This window comes from Physella acuta, unplaced genomic scaffold, assembly GCF_028476545.2.
Source record: "Physella acuta isolate Inbredline_101_S28 unplaced genomic scaffold, ASM2847654v3 ptg001129l, whole genome shotgun sequence".
Taxonomy (NCBI): Eukaryota; Metazoa; Mollusca; class Gastropoda; family Physidae; genus Physella; species Physella acuta.
The window spans coordinates 235001-249376 of NW_026732646.1; the positions used below are offsets into that span (position 1 = coordinate 235001).

Consider the following 14376-nt stretch of genomic DNA (forward strand, 5'->3'; position numbering starts at 1 on the left):
GATATAGATATAGATATAGATATAGATATAGATATAGATATAGATATAGATATAGATATAGATATAGATATAGATATAGATATAGATATAGATATAGATATAGATATAGATATAGATATAGATATAGATATAGATATAGATATAGATATAGAAATAGATATAGTTATAGATATAGATATAGATATAGATATAGATATAGATATAGTTATAGATATAGATATAGATATAGATATAGATATAGATATAGATATAGATATAGATATAGATATAGATATAGATATAGATATAGATATAGATATAGATATAGATATAGATATAGATATAGATATAGATATAGATATAGATATAGATATAGATATATATAAATATAGATATAGATATAATTTTGTAGGGTGTATGTTTGTGTGTATTGCTTTTTTTTTATTTTAAGAAAAAAAAATTACGTTATGTTATGCTTTTATGCTAAGCGCTTAGATTTTATTTACATATCTTGACACATTCATTTTTAATTCTGGAAATCTGACGACCTCTTCTTCTTCTCTGTTCATAATTATAATGTCGGGTTATATTATTTTACAAGTATTAGGCGTCAACATGTTAAGCGCATCCCCGCTCCCGCCCCACCTCGCTACGCCTCTGCTTGAGAATTTAGCAAACATACACTTTACCAATTTGAGCCGTCCGACTACTACATAAGCACTTGCAAAGTATGAACCTACCTCTATCTGGTATTTATATGCTCTTTTAGGGCCGACGAGAATTTCTTTCTGACTGGTTGCCATTTTATTATGCCGAAGCCTTTTAAATCTTTTTGTTCTGTTATTGTACGAGACTCTATCAAAACCATGTGATATTCTTTTAGATGGGGCTCTTTTCAATACTGTTGCCCTTCTTCTTCTATCAACTCCAAGATAGTAGTATGAATCAGGGGGCAAACACCTGACATTGGTGACACCAATAAAACTTTGAGGGAAGAGTTTTAGAACATCATCCATAAGATTCAGGTCAATTATTGTTTTTGACATTTTTTCCATCGTCGTTTTGTTGACTTCAATGCAGGCGTTACTGCCATAGACAAGCCACACGGCGAACATAAAGTCGTTCATCACTTTTCCTGCTAAAGAAGGAACGTACGATATTTTAAACTGGAATTCGTAAATACAATTTTTGGCATGTAAACATAAGGTTTGACGGAAAGGTAGGGTTGAACAGCTTGGCATCTAAACATTAGGTTTGACGGAAAGGTAGGGTTGAACAGCTTGGCATGTAAATATAAGGTTTGACGGAATGGTAGGGTGGAACAGCTCACGATTCTTAGCCCAAAAGTATCAAGCTAGGATCTCGGGCTCGAGTCAGTAGGACGTCCCTGAGTTCACCCAGCTCTGATGGGTACCTGGGTCACTTTAGGGTACAAGAAGGCGGCTGAACATAGTGCTGACAACGCTTATCCTTCATATGCCGAAGTCACAGAAACAGATAAACTCTGCTCCATCAGACTCTTTGGACCACGAGGTTCGATAAGTAAACTAAGTTGTTACATTAGGTATTATATTTCTATTTTACACAAGATTAAGTCAACAAAGATTTAAATGTTGCCTGTCGTATAACAGCATTAACATAAAGCATAAAGATTGTAATGATCTTACACTATCTTATTAAAGTAACTTACCAGTGCATGTTGAAATACGAGGTCAACTTTAACATAAACCATAAAGATTCTAACATCCATATAAACATTAACATAAAGCATAAAGGTTCTAATGATATTACACTATCTTAATAAAGTAACTTACCAGTGCATGTTGAAATACGAGGTCAACTTTAACATAAACCATAAAGATTCTAACATCCATATAAACATTAACATAAAGCATAAAGGTTCTAATGATATTACACTATCTTAATAAAGTAACTTACCAGTGCATGTAGAATTAGTAGGTATTGTAGGCCTCCATCTTTTAGAAGTCCTTGTGCTGCATTCATAGTCAGAATCCAATTTGGGTTTATAAAAACCTTCATCACAATCGAGAAAATATCCATCAATATGTTCATAATACTTAATCCAGGAATTCTTTATTGGTGTTTTCGGTCGGCAATCTAAGTCTGAAAGAAGAGTAATACTCAGAAAACTACGAATACGATATATATATATATATATATATATATATATATATATATATATATATATATATATATATATATATATATATATATATATATATATATATATATATATATATATATATATATATATATATATATATGATTTTAGTTGATCTGATTTTTTGTATTGACTGTCATATGTTTTTGGTTATTATGTTTAATATTATTTATAGTCCTATATAATAATTGTAAGAAATGTTTGCCGTATAAATTTGTCATATTGCACTAAACATTTTAAAATTGGTTTTAGTAATATAGTATACGTTGATTACAGAAATTTTTTCAATAGCGTAATTGGGCTTATGGGACGGAGTGGTCTAGCAGTAGAGAGCTGGACTGCTAACCCGTAAGTCTCGAGTTTGAATCCGGGTTCAAGTCAGTAGACCGTCCCTGAGTCCACCCAACTCTGATGGGTACCTAACTCGCGTTAGGGAAAGTAAAGGCGGCTGGGCATAGTGCTGACCACACTATCTCTTCATATGCCGAGGTCACAGAAACAAGTGAACTCTACTTCACTTGCCCCATAGACCGTCATGTTTGAAAAGGGAACTTAATAAAGAACATTAAATCTATAATTGGATTTGTGTTTATTGGATTTCACAGAACTATACCAAGGCCGAGTCATCATCTTCTTCACCCCCACTCTAACAACTGGGGGGGGGGCGTTGGTTCTCTCATCACCCCCACCCTCACAGTATGTAATAGGTCAATTCAAAGCAAATAGTTTTCGTCTTCTTCTTCTTATTATTATTATTTAAAATGACATGTTTTAAAAAAATACATTTTGAAATCTATAAATCAGAAGTCAATAAATAAAGTGAAAAAAAAACTCCAGAGACAAGAATAAAGCATGGAAACCGTAATGAATAATTGGCGAGAAAAGTAAATGGATTAGGTCGGCTGGCCACATTGACAAATTTTTCACGTTTTTTCGTCTGCCATGAAATGAGTTGCCAAACATATTGAAGCAATTATTCATGCCCAATCTTAGCGGCTCCTTAAAATTGTTTTTTTAATAGAACAGGTTAAATAGGTAATAAATGTATTAAAAAGTTAGTATACCCATAAAAGGTAAAAAGTAACATCTATTTGGTCGCAAAAGAAATTATTTTCTAGTATATTAAAATAGAGGTCGAAGTTTAGCCTTTGTATATATATATATATATATATATATATATATATATATATATATATATATATATATATATATATATATATATATATATGTATATATTGTTGTTGTTTTTTTTTGTTTTTTTTCTTTGTATGTGGTGGCATTATGAGATACCACGCCACGTGAAACCCGACCTTGTGACGCCGCTACTCAAGCTATTTCTTAATATTAAAATACAATTCACACACTTTTTTTTCTTACCTTGGCAAAGCAAAGTCAACTTTTCATCTTCCCACGAGGATATGTTAAGCACCTTATCTGTTATACATTTCATTGGCATCTTCTTTTTTTCTAATCCAGGGATTCTGCACACAGCTAACTCCCCGTCAAGCATGACAATATCAGAAATATTTAATTTTCTTAAGGCTTCCTCACGGTCACCGCAAAGTGTTTCTATAAAAGGAAAAAAATATATATTCAATAAAATAGACACACAAATATATAAAGATATGTCGTACAATTTGAATTTAAGATTTGTTTGAAATAGGTTCGATTGAATCCTACTAAATTAGAATTAAACAGTCGAATTCTGACATATTATTTATGTGTATTCAATTTTTGTTACATGTCTTTTGATAATTTTGCATGAATGTTGTGTTCTGTTTGTTTTATGCTATCCATATGAAGATGTTGGGTGAAGCCAATGTAGATTGCAGACTTTGATGTCATCCTCGCCAAAAAGTTGCTCGCTCGTGCTACACTTTCCCATTTGGTTCCATGTTTCAAATTTGATACAAAGCAGGTTTGTAGTTTACTTCAAAGCCACTGATGTTTGTTCAAATATTTAGAAGTTTGCTCACTGCATGCTTTAGTGACATCTTGAACTGGCGCGTGAGATAGGACAGCAAAACAGAAAACTGCGAATTTTTTACTTGTGTCACGTCCTCCATATTGACTTTTGTGGTCATGATGATTTAAATATAATTTATACGATTTGCATATTCATAATATAACAGTGAAATGTTGGTGGATTGTATCTTGGGAGTGTGTTTTGTTGAGAGGAGCGAGATTGCATCAGGGAGACAGTGGCTGTGCGCATGCGCGAAAGGACAGGAGAGGAAGGAGGCAAGAAGATGGCGTAGCTTGGGTGAACATGCGGCCTGTGTGAAAACGAAATAAATATGAAAAACTGCAAAAGAATGCTTGTCTTGTGATTTCGTATGTGTAATATAAAAGGTAGGAGAGAGGCCTGTGACACATAACTTATAAGCATTACTGTATATGGACAAACCACCTGTGGTCAAATCAGCTAGGGTCAAAGCCCCGCTGTGGTTAAACGCCCTATGGTCAAAGAACCGGTGTTAAAAAAGCTACGCGTAACATTCATAAAAAAAAATCAGATCGAAAGATTTTTATTTTGTAGAAGAATTTTTGTAGGTATATGTGCTAGTGATTGTGTTTTTTTGTTACTGTCTCGTTTACGGGGTAGGCCTATAGGAATTCTTATCGTGCAAAAAAAAACGAGAGTTTAAAACATCTCGACGTTTTACACCTCACTAAGTCGGAAAAACTTTGCTTTGCAATTTTGTCTGTCTGTCTGTCTGTTTGTCTGTCTGTATGTCTGTATGTCTGTCTGTCTGTCTGTTTGACTATCTGCCTGCCTGCCTGCCTGCCTGTTTGTCTGTCTGTATAAAATTGGGTTCCCAGAAGATTGCGTAACGGAAGAAGGCGGAACGAAAAAATGCGCAACAGATAAATTGAGCATTTTTCTTGTTCCCATATAATGGTTGTCAATGTTCTTTTATAAACAATAAATAAATTATCTTACCCCAATTAACGAGTTTCTGTATGATAATCATCTATTACCTTTAACATCAATGGTGATGACGCAAACAGCCGAGTTTTCATTTCGATCTGTGGCTGTAATGATCTCCTCCACCCTCGGGCGTGTGTACCAGGACTTGTCTGGGGGTCCCAGCCTGACGCTCAAGTCTGTGTCGACGTTATCTACAACTCGCAGGGTGCGGCCTGTCATGTTTTTTCTCTCTTCTATTCTCAGCGCTCTAGTGGGGCAGTCCAGGAACACTGGCTTCTCTTTGTCTATACATTTAAACTTAATATAAATAGTGGGGCAGTCCAGGAACACTGGCTTCTCTTTGTCTGTACATTTAAACATAATATAAAGCTGTACACCAGGAACACTGGCTTCTCTTTGTCTATACATTTAAACATAATATAAAACTGTACACCAGGAACACTGGCTTCTCTTTGTCTATACATTTAAACATAATATAAAGCTGTACACTAGAGACTACTCATACAAAAAACATATCAACTACTAGTCACAGAGAATGACAAGCACACTACACATCATCTACAATTGCAAGGACATTGGCAACAAAACAAATTACTCATAAACTACAAAAATCAGTTCAATGTAAGCAAACAAGCTAAACATCTATTGACGTATATTTCTAGACATAGAAACAACTTTAATTCATCATTTCATGATTTTAAAACTATTATGAAAAATGCCGTCTTTGTGTAATGTCTTGAAGTAATTTGATATATTTATATATTTTGTGCTACAATGTGTTGAATTGAGGTATTCGTATTTTATCCGAGTGATATGTTGTCTTTAGATCTATGCTACTTTCATATGCGATATTGTTACAAATGGAAGCTAAAGAATATTTTCATGGCGGTGCGAAATCTGGGTTTTTAGAGTATAGCATGATTAGTTTCGAAACGTCGCCTGAAAGCTAATATGACTCTTTTTAAAAAGAAATCAAATAGCGACGCAAAAATAAAAAAATAAAAAATAGCAAGACGGGGATAGAAAATGCACTGTCAAAAACCCTCCGAGAACATAAAGTTAAAAATTCTCTATCAGACCTGTTGCTACCAAGAAGAATGAAGAATACATCTTTTAGCATTTGCTTTGACAGCGTACCTATAAATTTCTGATAGTTACCTTCACACAAAGTATTACTAGACCACTGTAAAATTGGTAGGCAGATGATGGTTAGAAACTTTGTAGGGACCAGACCATCCTTGCAGTTTAAAGAACACATATCGCCAACGTTGTACCCATCCGGACAGGTATAGCTTTGGTCTGGTTTAACACATTGCACTGAAAAAAAACATTTTACGTTTCTGTTATCGAATTGTAATAGGAAATTACTTTGTCAACACTTGTTATGATTAATTTAACCGAAGACAATTTTGTATTCCAATCTTGCAAGTAATCGATCATTCAAGTCTAGTGAAATAAGCTAGATACCATTCACGATTGAATCCAACGCATTCATATTTACCAACTTCCAGTCTATTATAGGATTATCTTAATTTAAGTAAATGTACAATAAACTTCAACCTCAATTTATTAAAAACATTTAAATATAATAAGTTACATGATACACTTGAAAACATTACCATGCTTGGTACAACGGAGTACAGAACATATACTGACACTGAGAAATGAGTACCACACAACAGAGGACATAACATATACTAACACTGAGAAATGAGTACGACACAACAGAGGACAGAACATATACTGACACTGAGAAATGAGTACGACACAACAGATGACATAACATATACTGACACTGAGAAATGAGTACGACACAACAGAGGACAGAACATATACTGACACTGAGAAATGAGTACGACACAACAGAGGACAGAACATATACTGACACTGAGAAATGAGTACCACACAACAGAGTACATAGCATATACTGACACTGAGAAATGAGTACCACATCAAATGATGCTCGGCAGAAGGAAACAAAACCATCTTGCGTCTTAGCCTCGTAGGTCACATTGTACACAATCGCTCTCAGCAAAGTGCCAGACTTTGGACCAGACGTCTGCCGAGTCCTGGGGATGGTCAACTTGTTAAACTCATTTTTTCTAAGTGCTAAAGCCCAGTAAATACCTAGTAATTTATCAGTGTAAGAAGAAAATAAATCATTTATAAAAGCATGCCTCAGAAAGATCCTGCGAATTCTCTGGCCAAAAACTATCAGAAATGTTGTTCTATGGCAACGGACAAATCAACTGCTGTTTCAAGTAGAGATCCTTCACAGAAAATGGAAATGGATTGGCCACACTCTCAGGGAGCCTGTATCCAGCATAACAAGACAAGCCCTCACCTGGAATCCACAGGGCAGGAGGAGGAGAGGCAGACCAAGAAAGACCATGAGACGAGACCTGGAAGAAGACACCAAGAAGATTGGATACACCTGGGGACAGTTGGAGAGACTAGCCCATGACAGAGACGCCTGGAAAACTCTTGTCAGCGGCCTATGCCCCAGGAAGGGCAACAGGCAAAGCTAACCTAACCTAATGTATCAGTGTGTTTGAGTTTTTAGGATGCCGTGGAGTTTGTGCATATCTTGTATTATCAAAGATTAAGTTTATACATTTAATTTATTCGATAGCTTATGCACACTATTTGCTAAGAAAAAAAATCACAAATATTCCCACTGAAGTTGTGAAATGTATGATCTCGCTATTGATAAGTGCTCAGTTTTGTTTCATAAGGCGCCTGAATAATAGGAATCTTTGCCTCGTAACAGTTAAATATGTACCGTGCAAAGGTGGAATATGTGCGGATTGAAACAGGAAATATGTGTGTCAAAAAAGTTAAATTTGTACAGAAATTTAAACAGTACGAAGGTCGAATATGTATGAAATTGGAATTAGTGCCTCGAAACAGTTAAATATTAACGGTGTAACGATGGATCTGTGAGAATTTAAATAGAAGTTACGTGAAATTGGAAGCTGGGCAGTGTGCAAGTTGAATCGCTGACCGGCAAAGGTGGAATTTTCCGTCGTGTGAAATTGGATTATATTCCTCGTTAATGTTAAATTTATGAGTGTAAAAGTGTATTGTGTGTAAATCGTTCCATTAATAAATGAATTAGACGTGGAGGGATTCTTTAAATAAATAAATGTGTTTATCGATAATGATTTTAATTTTTTTTTTAATATATTCCTAAAATATAATATTGTTGTCTAATTTGCTAATTTTAATATGTTAGAATATAGAGCACTTGCGAGATATAATGCAGTGAGTTGTATCAACAAAAAATGAATCAAACGTAGGAATATTTACCTTAACTTTCCTTCAATAGGATGATTAGCTGTTGCTGGCTCCCATGTTATAATCTTAGAAGGTAAAAATATTTTTTTAATATGGCACATTATGGTATATCAAGCTACGAGGAGCTTTAACCACAGGGGCTTTTACCATAGGTGGTTTGGCTACAGCGGGGCTTTTATCATAGGTGTATTTAATATTTGTTACATACAAGGTAGTATTTAGGTGAGGGCTGTGCATATTTATGTTGTAATTGAAGTAAAAAGTCCCATCTTATAACCGTCGAATTCAGAAGGTTTAGTTGCTTTGACTAAACGTGTTTTGGTTCGACCATAGGTAGTTTTACCACAGCGAGGCTTTGACCGTATGGGGTGGTCTTGTGGTAGAGTACTAGACTGTTACTCGAAAGTCTCGAGTTCGAATCCGGGTTGAAATCAGTAGAACGTCCCTGAGTCGACTCAACTACGATGGCAGCTTACGTTAGGGAAATTAAAAGCGGCTGGGTATAGTGATGCCCACATTATCTCAAAAACAAGTGAACTCTACTTCACTTGCCACACGGGCAATTAAGTTTGAAAAGGGAACTATTACTTTTAAATGTTAAAGACTTACGTATGTATATCCTCCGGTTGCTAGTCTAAAGACACTTGGACAAATTATGGTTGGTAGAGCGAGAGTTGGACCTGTTTTTGTGTTGGTAAAATATTTAAAACATTTACTTAACAAATAATTACTGCATTTGTAGCTTGTTTATTTTTGTTTTAGAATATTAATTCGTCGTTATTTTATTATTACAAATATAGAATATATAGGTCAGCTACATATATAATACAATTCTAAAATTAATCTTTAAAAGAGATTATTTCGTGAATATAACATTTTAAAAATATCGGCACAAGCCTTGCAATGTGTAGCTACAGCTATACTTATAGAGAAAACTTGTTTTGAAAGACCTGTGCAAAACATGAATGAGATAACTACTCGACTATACAAGCTATTCCTTCTGCTTACTTTTACTTGAGCCGATTATGAACCTATACAAGAAGTAGTTTGAGATAGAAAGACATAGATAGAGAAAGGCTGACAAAGAGGCAGAGTGAGCGAAGGAGACTAAATTAAATGTGACGTTGGTGCCAGCACCTGACTTCACATGTCTAGTCTATAATCGGGTAGCTATTTGTCCTTACGTTGGTGCCAGCACCTGACTTCACATGTCTGTCTAGCCTATGATCGGGTAACTATTGGTCCTTACGTTGGTGCCAGCACCTGACTTTACATGTCTGTCTAGCCTATGATCGGGTAACTATTTGTCCTTACGTTGGTGCCAGCACCTGACTTCACATGTCTAGCCTATGATCGGGTAACTATTTGTCCTTACGTTGGTGCCAGCACCTGACTTCAAATGTCTAGTCTATAATCGGGTAACTATTTGTCCTTACGTTGGTGCCAGCACCTGACTTCACATGTCTGTCTAGCCTATGATCGGGTAACTATTTGTCCTTACGTTGGTGCCAGCACCTGACTTTACATGTCTGTCTAGCCTATGATCGGGTAACTATTTGTCCTTACGTTGGTGCCAGCACCTGACTTCACATGTCTGTCTAGCCTATGATCGGGTAACTATTTGTCCTTACGTTGGTGCCAGAACCTGACTTCACATGTCTAGCCTATGATCGTGTAACTATTTGTCCTTACGTTGGTGCCAGCACCTGACTTCACATGTCTAGCCTATGATCGGGTAACTATTTGTCCTTACGTTGGTGCCAGCACCTGACTTCACATGTCTAGTCTATAATCGGGTAACTATTTGTCCTTACGTTGGTGCCAGCACCTGACTTCACATGTCTGTCTAGCCTATGATCGGGTAACTATTTGTCCTTACGTTGGTGCCAGCACCTGACTTCACACTTCTGTTGCCACCAGCCCGAGTCACAAATGCGGCGACAATTGGGTTCAGCTGGAGAATGGAAGTACGTCCACGATCTTTTCTTCCGTTTCCTAGTGCGACGAATTGGCTTTTTACTGAACGAATCTAAAAACAAAAATTATAACCAATAGTGGAGCGTTGGGTTAGCGTTGTTGGTTTGGTTAAGCTCATGGTTACTAAAATGAAAAGTCTACAATTCGAACCCCCGGGCAGATGAGGTTTGACATGTGGAAATTATTTACTTAACTGTAACTAAGAAGAAATCTTCCCTTTTCGTTTGGAAATAAATGAACACACACTATTTGCCCCTAAACAATATCAACACGAACTAAAATTTAATTTTATCTATGCTGTGAAACCAACAGTTTAATATTGCATTACTTTAAAAAAAAATCTGATGATGAGTTTTTTTTTTATTATTTTAAACTTGTAGATCATTATAAAGTTACATACAAACATACAGATACATACTGTCAAAAAAAGAAACAATAGTTGGACAAAACATGGGCTTTTTATGTACAATGTAAATATCACGTCTAAAAGAATTCATACTATTTTTTAAACAAAATTTTGGATGCTAACATTTTAATATGGAAAATACTAATGTAAGTAGTTGCTTTATTTTTCAAAATGTTAAAAAAAATGTATATTTCATAAATGCGTAGTCAAAAAGGGACAGGGGTGTTACGTAATCTGACCAATACTGTACTGAACTTACCTAAGTGAATCCATTGGGCATTACGACACAACATGTAATGGGATCCATGGGAAGAAGTGAATAGACATACAGAGTCATGCCTGGCAGCAATGGAGCCTTCAATAGAAGCCTCTAGTGGGGATATCTCAATCTTTTGTTTCACAAGAAACTTCTGGAGCCCTGGAATCGTGAGCGCTCTGTAATAAAACACGATCAGAGTTGTGAAAATTTATAAACTGTGTATAGAAATAAATGTGTGTTTTATAGGTTTTCCAGACAATCTCCGTTATGTAAATAAAAAGACTCACTTTCTCTGGGACCAACTAGCTAGTGAAGAACATAAACTTGTGTTCCCATCACGGTACATTGGGCAGTCCTGTAAGAGAAACAACAATTCTAAGCTCTACTTAGATACAATTAAGACAAAGCGATGATAATAGTGGGTACTATAACATTGGGCAGTCCTTCAAGAGAAACGACAATTTTAAACTCTAGGCCTACTTAGATACAACTAAGATAAAGCGATGCTAATATTGGGTGGTGTAACATAGGGCAGTCCTTCAAGAGAAACGACAATTCTAAACTCTACTTAGATACAACTAAGACAAAGCGATGATAATATTGGGTGGTTTAACATAGGGCATTCCTTCAAGAGAAACGACAATTCTAAACTCTACTTAGATACAACTAAGACAAAGCGATGATAATATTGGGTGGTGTAACATAGGGCATTCCTTCAAGAGAAACGACAATTCTAAACTCTACTTAGATACAACTAAGACAAAGCGATGCTAATATTGGGTGCTGTAACGCATTCTCTTGCCCACAGTTAGCTATATTCTAACGTTCATCTTTAACCGAATTCCTTCACTAATTTTACCACTGCCGGTTTTCGGAAATCGACCAAAAGTTGAAAGAAAACAACTACAGATTCGATTTAATACATGTTAATATATATGCTAATTACCTCAACCTAACTGAAACGGTTCTCAAGTTATTAAGACATACACACACACACACACACACAAACATACAAACGGTACTTAAAAACTAAGTTGTTTCGACTACTTTTTTTTTCCACGGTTACAGTACAGCCTCTATACATCATATAAAGAGAAAAAAAATATTTTCCCGACAATAGCTGAAACAAAATCACTATTGCCACCATAATCTAGACCACACCCTTAATCCGGAAGCTATTCTTAACAAAATCCCTAATCCTGACACACGTGTAAAAAAAATAGATAATCAGCCACAAGTATCGACCAAATCGCTAATTCCGCCACTTGCTTTAATTCAATCTCGGAACTTATGCAATAGTATAATTTCAATTTTTTTACACTAATTACTTTACACTAATTATAAGAGAGTGTTAGATGTATTTGAGTCTAAAATTTACTTTTATCAAAGTTTAGGCTAAAATTTACTTATATCAAACTTGAGGCTAAAATTTACTTATATCAAAATTGAGGCTAAAACTTACTTATATAAAAATTGAGGCTAAAATTTACTTATATAAAAATTGAGGCTAAAATTTACTTATATCAAAATTGAGGCTAAAATTTATTTATATCAAAATTGAGGCTAAAATTTACTTATATCAAAATTGAGGCTAAAATTTATCTATATCAAAATTCAACTCTAACCACTGTACCTGTTTGCTTTGTTTCTTCGCTAATGTCAAGCCATATATCAATAGCAAACACGTCCAATGTACAAACATTATCTGTGAGTTGTCGTTCTTTGTGACTGTGGACACTGACGTTCATCTGGAAAAGACAACAGAAAAACTCAGTAGAATTGGCAGACGATAGTGTTTTTCACTCTCTGAATATCCGGAAACAAATATACAAACACTTTCTTACACTAGTATTGTATTATTACTTTTCAGGAAGAATTGTCCTCTGTTTGTCATCATTTGATAACAGTTTCATTCACCCACGTATTGATAAGCTTCATTTTTTTTACATTTGTTTATAAAGCCGTCTTATAATTGACCAAAATCCTCGTAATCGATATGTATTATAATCATGATATTTTTTTATTTTTAAGAGTAAGAAAAAATCAAATATAGTTTTCTTTTGAAATACAACGCTTTAAATCAATTTAAACCAAGAATATAAAACAAATTTTCTCTCTTAAGTAAAAGAAGTGGTTGTTGATAAAATATCTGACATTCGTGAAAAACAGCTACCCTGCGTTAGAGGGCTGATTGTTTGATGGCTAGTATTCCATTGTTATTGTTTATTGTATTAGTCAAAATAGTTTTTAACTGCAAATTAAACATCTTGTAAGACTAAAAGTAGATATTCTTCATTGACGGACAACAAAAACAACGAATTCGAAATAGGTAAATATTACGTTATAAGAATTGAACTTTGAACTCATCCCCACATACCAACGTACAGGCAGACATACAGACATTGTGAAAGAATAGGCTGGTTAAAAATGGTTATTGCCAGAGACAGTAGCGTACGCAGGGGGGGGAGCAGGGGGAGCGGCCGCTCCCCCTCTGGCCATTTTTAGCAAAGTGGCGCCTTTTTGGAAATTTTTTAAACTCAAAGTTTTAAATATTGATATTTATTAAAAAATTATCTATTAATTATTATGTTAGTTTACTAGATCTAGATCTATATTATATTTGAATAATGCTAAATTTTGTGTTTAAAAAAACTCAATTTAAACTAACAGTATACATGAGTAAATGAATGTGTATGGGTCGTCCATAAATGACGTCACACTCGGGGAGGGGGAACGGGGTCCGTAATTTTGTGACGGTGTGTGATGAGGGGGAGGGGGGGGGGGGGGGTTCAGATGGTGCGACGTCACACTTTTGCATTATAAAAAAGCAATGTTAGAAAACGAATTTTAAAACGGTTATTTTTGCGTTTTAGAAAACTGTTTTAATAAATTGTAATAAATTTTGAGGGGGGGGGGGGGGGGGGTTGTAGGCTGAGGTGTGACGTCATTTTAGGGGGGGGGGTCTGGCTACTTGTGACGACGTGCGACGGAGGGGAGGTGAGGAGGTAAAAATCTTTTTTTAAAAGCGTGACGTCATTATACAGTCATCTAAAAACTGACGCTATGTTCACTCTGAGTTGGTTATCCACCCAGAGGCGTAGCGACCCTTCCCGGCGCCCGGGGACATACTTTCAATTTGGCGCCCCCTTGGGAGCAAATTTTCGATTTGCACCCCCCCCCCTCTCGAACTTTTCATTTGCACCCCCCCCCCCCCTCAAACTTTCGATTTGCACCCCCCCCTCGAACTTTTCATTTGCACCCCCCCCCCTCAAACTTTCAATTTGGCGCCCCCCCTAAGGTCGGCGCCCGGGGACATATGTCCCCCCCCCCGCCCCCCGCCCCCT

At 35.7% G+C, this 14376-nt stretch overlaps 1 protein-coding gene across 1 annotated transcript in view; it reads right to left on the reverse strand.

Moving 5' to 3' along the window:
* The window catches only part of LOC131956122 (uncharacterized), a 36965-nt gene extending 28474 nt beyond the window's left edge, over positions 1–8491 (reverse strand). The window contains exons 1-7 of the mRNA XM_059320546.1: positions 8403–8491; positions 7026–7162; positions 6252–6410; positions 5144–5377; positions 3539–3730; positions 1918–2103; positions 720–1117 (exon numbers count right to left, since the gene is read on the reverse strand). Of these exons, the coding sequence (XP_059176529.1) occupies positions 720–1117; positions 1918–2103; positions 3539–3730; positions 5144–5377; positions 6252–6410; positions 7026–7162; positions 8403–8491 (1395 nt within the window). The remainder of the gene's footprint in view (positions 1–719; positions 1118–1917; positions 2104–3538; positions 3731–5143; positions 5378–6251; positions 6411–7025; positions 7163–8402) is intronic.
* Positions 8492–14376: the final 5885 nt, after the last annotated feature.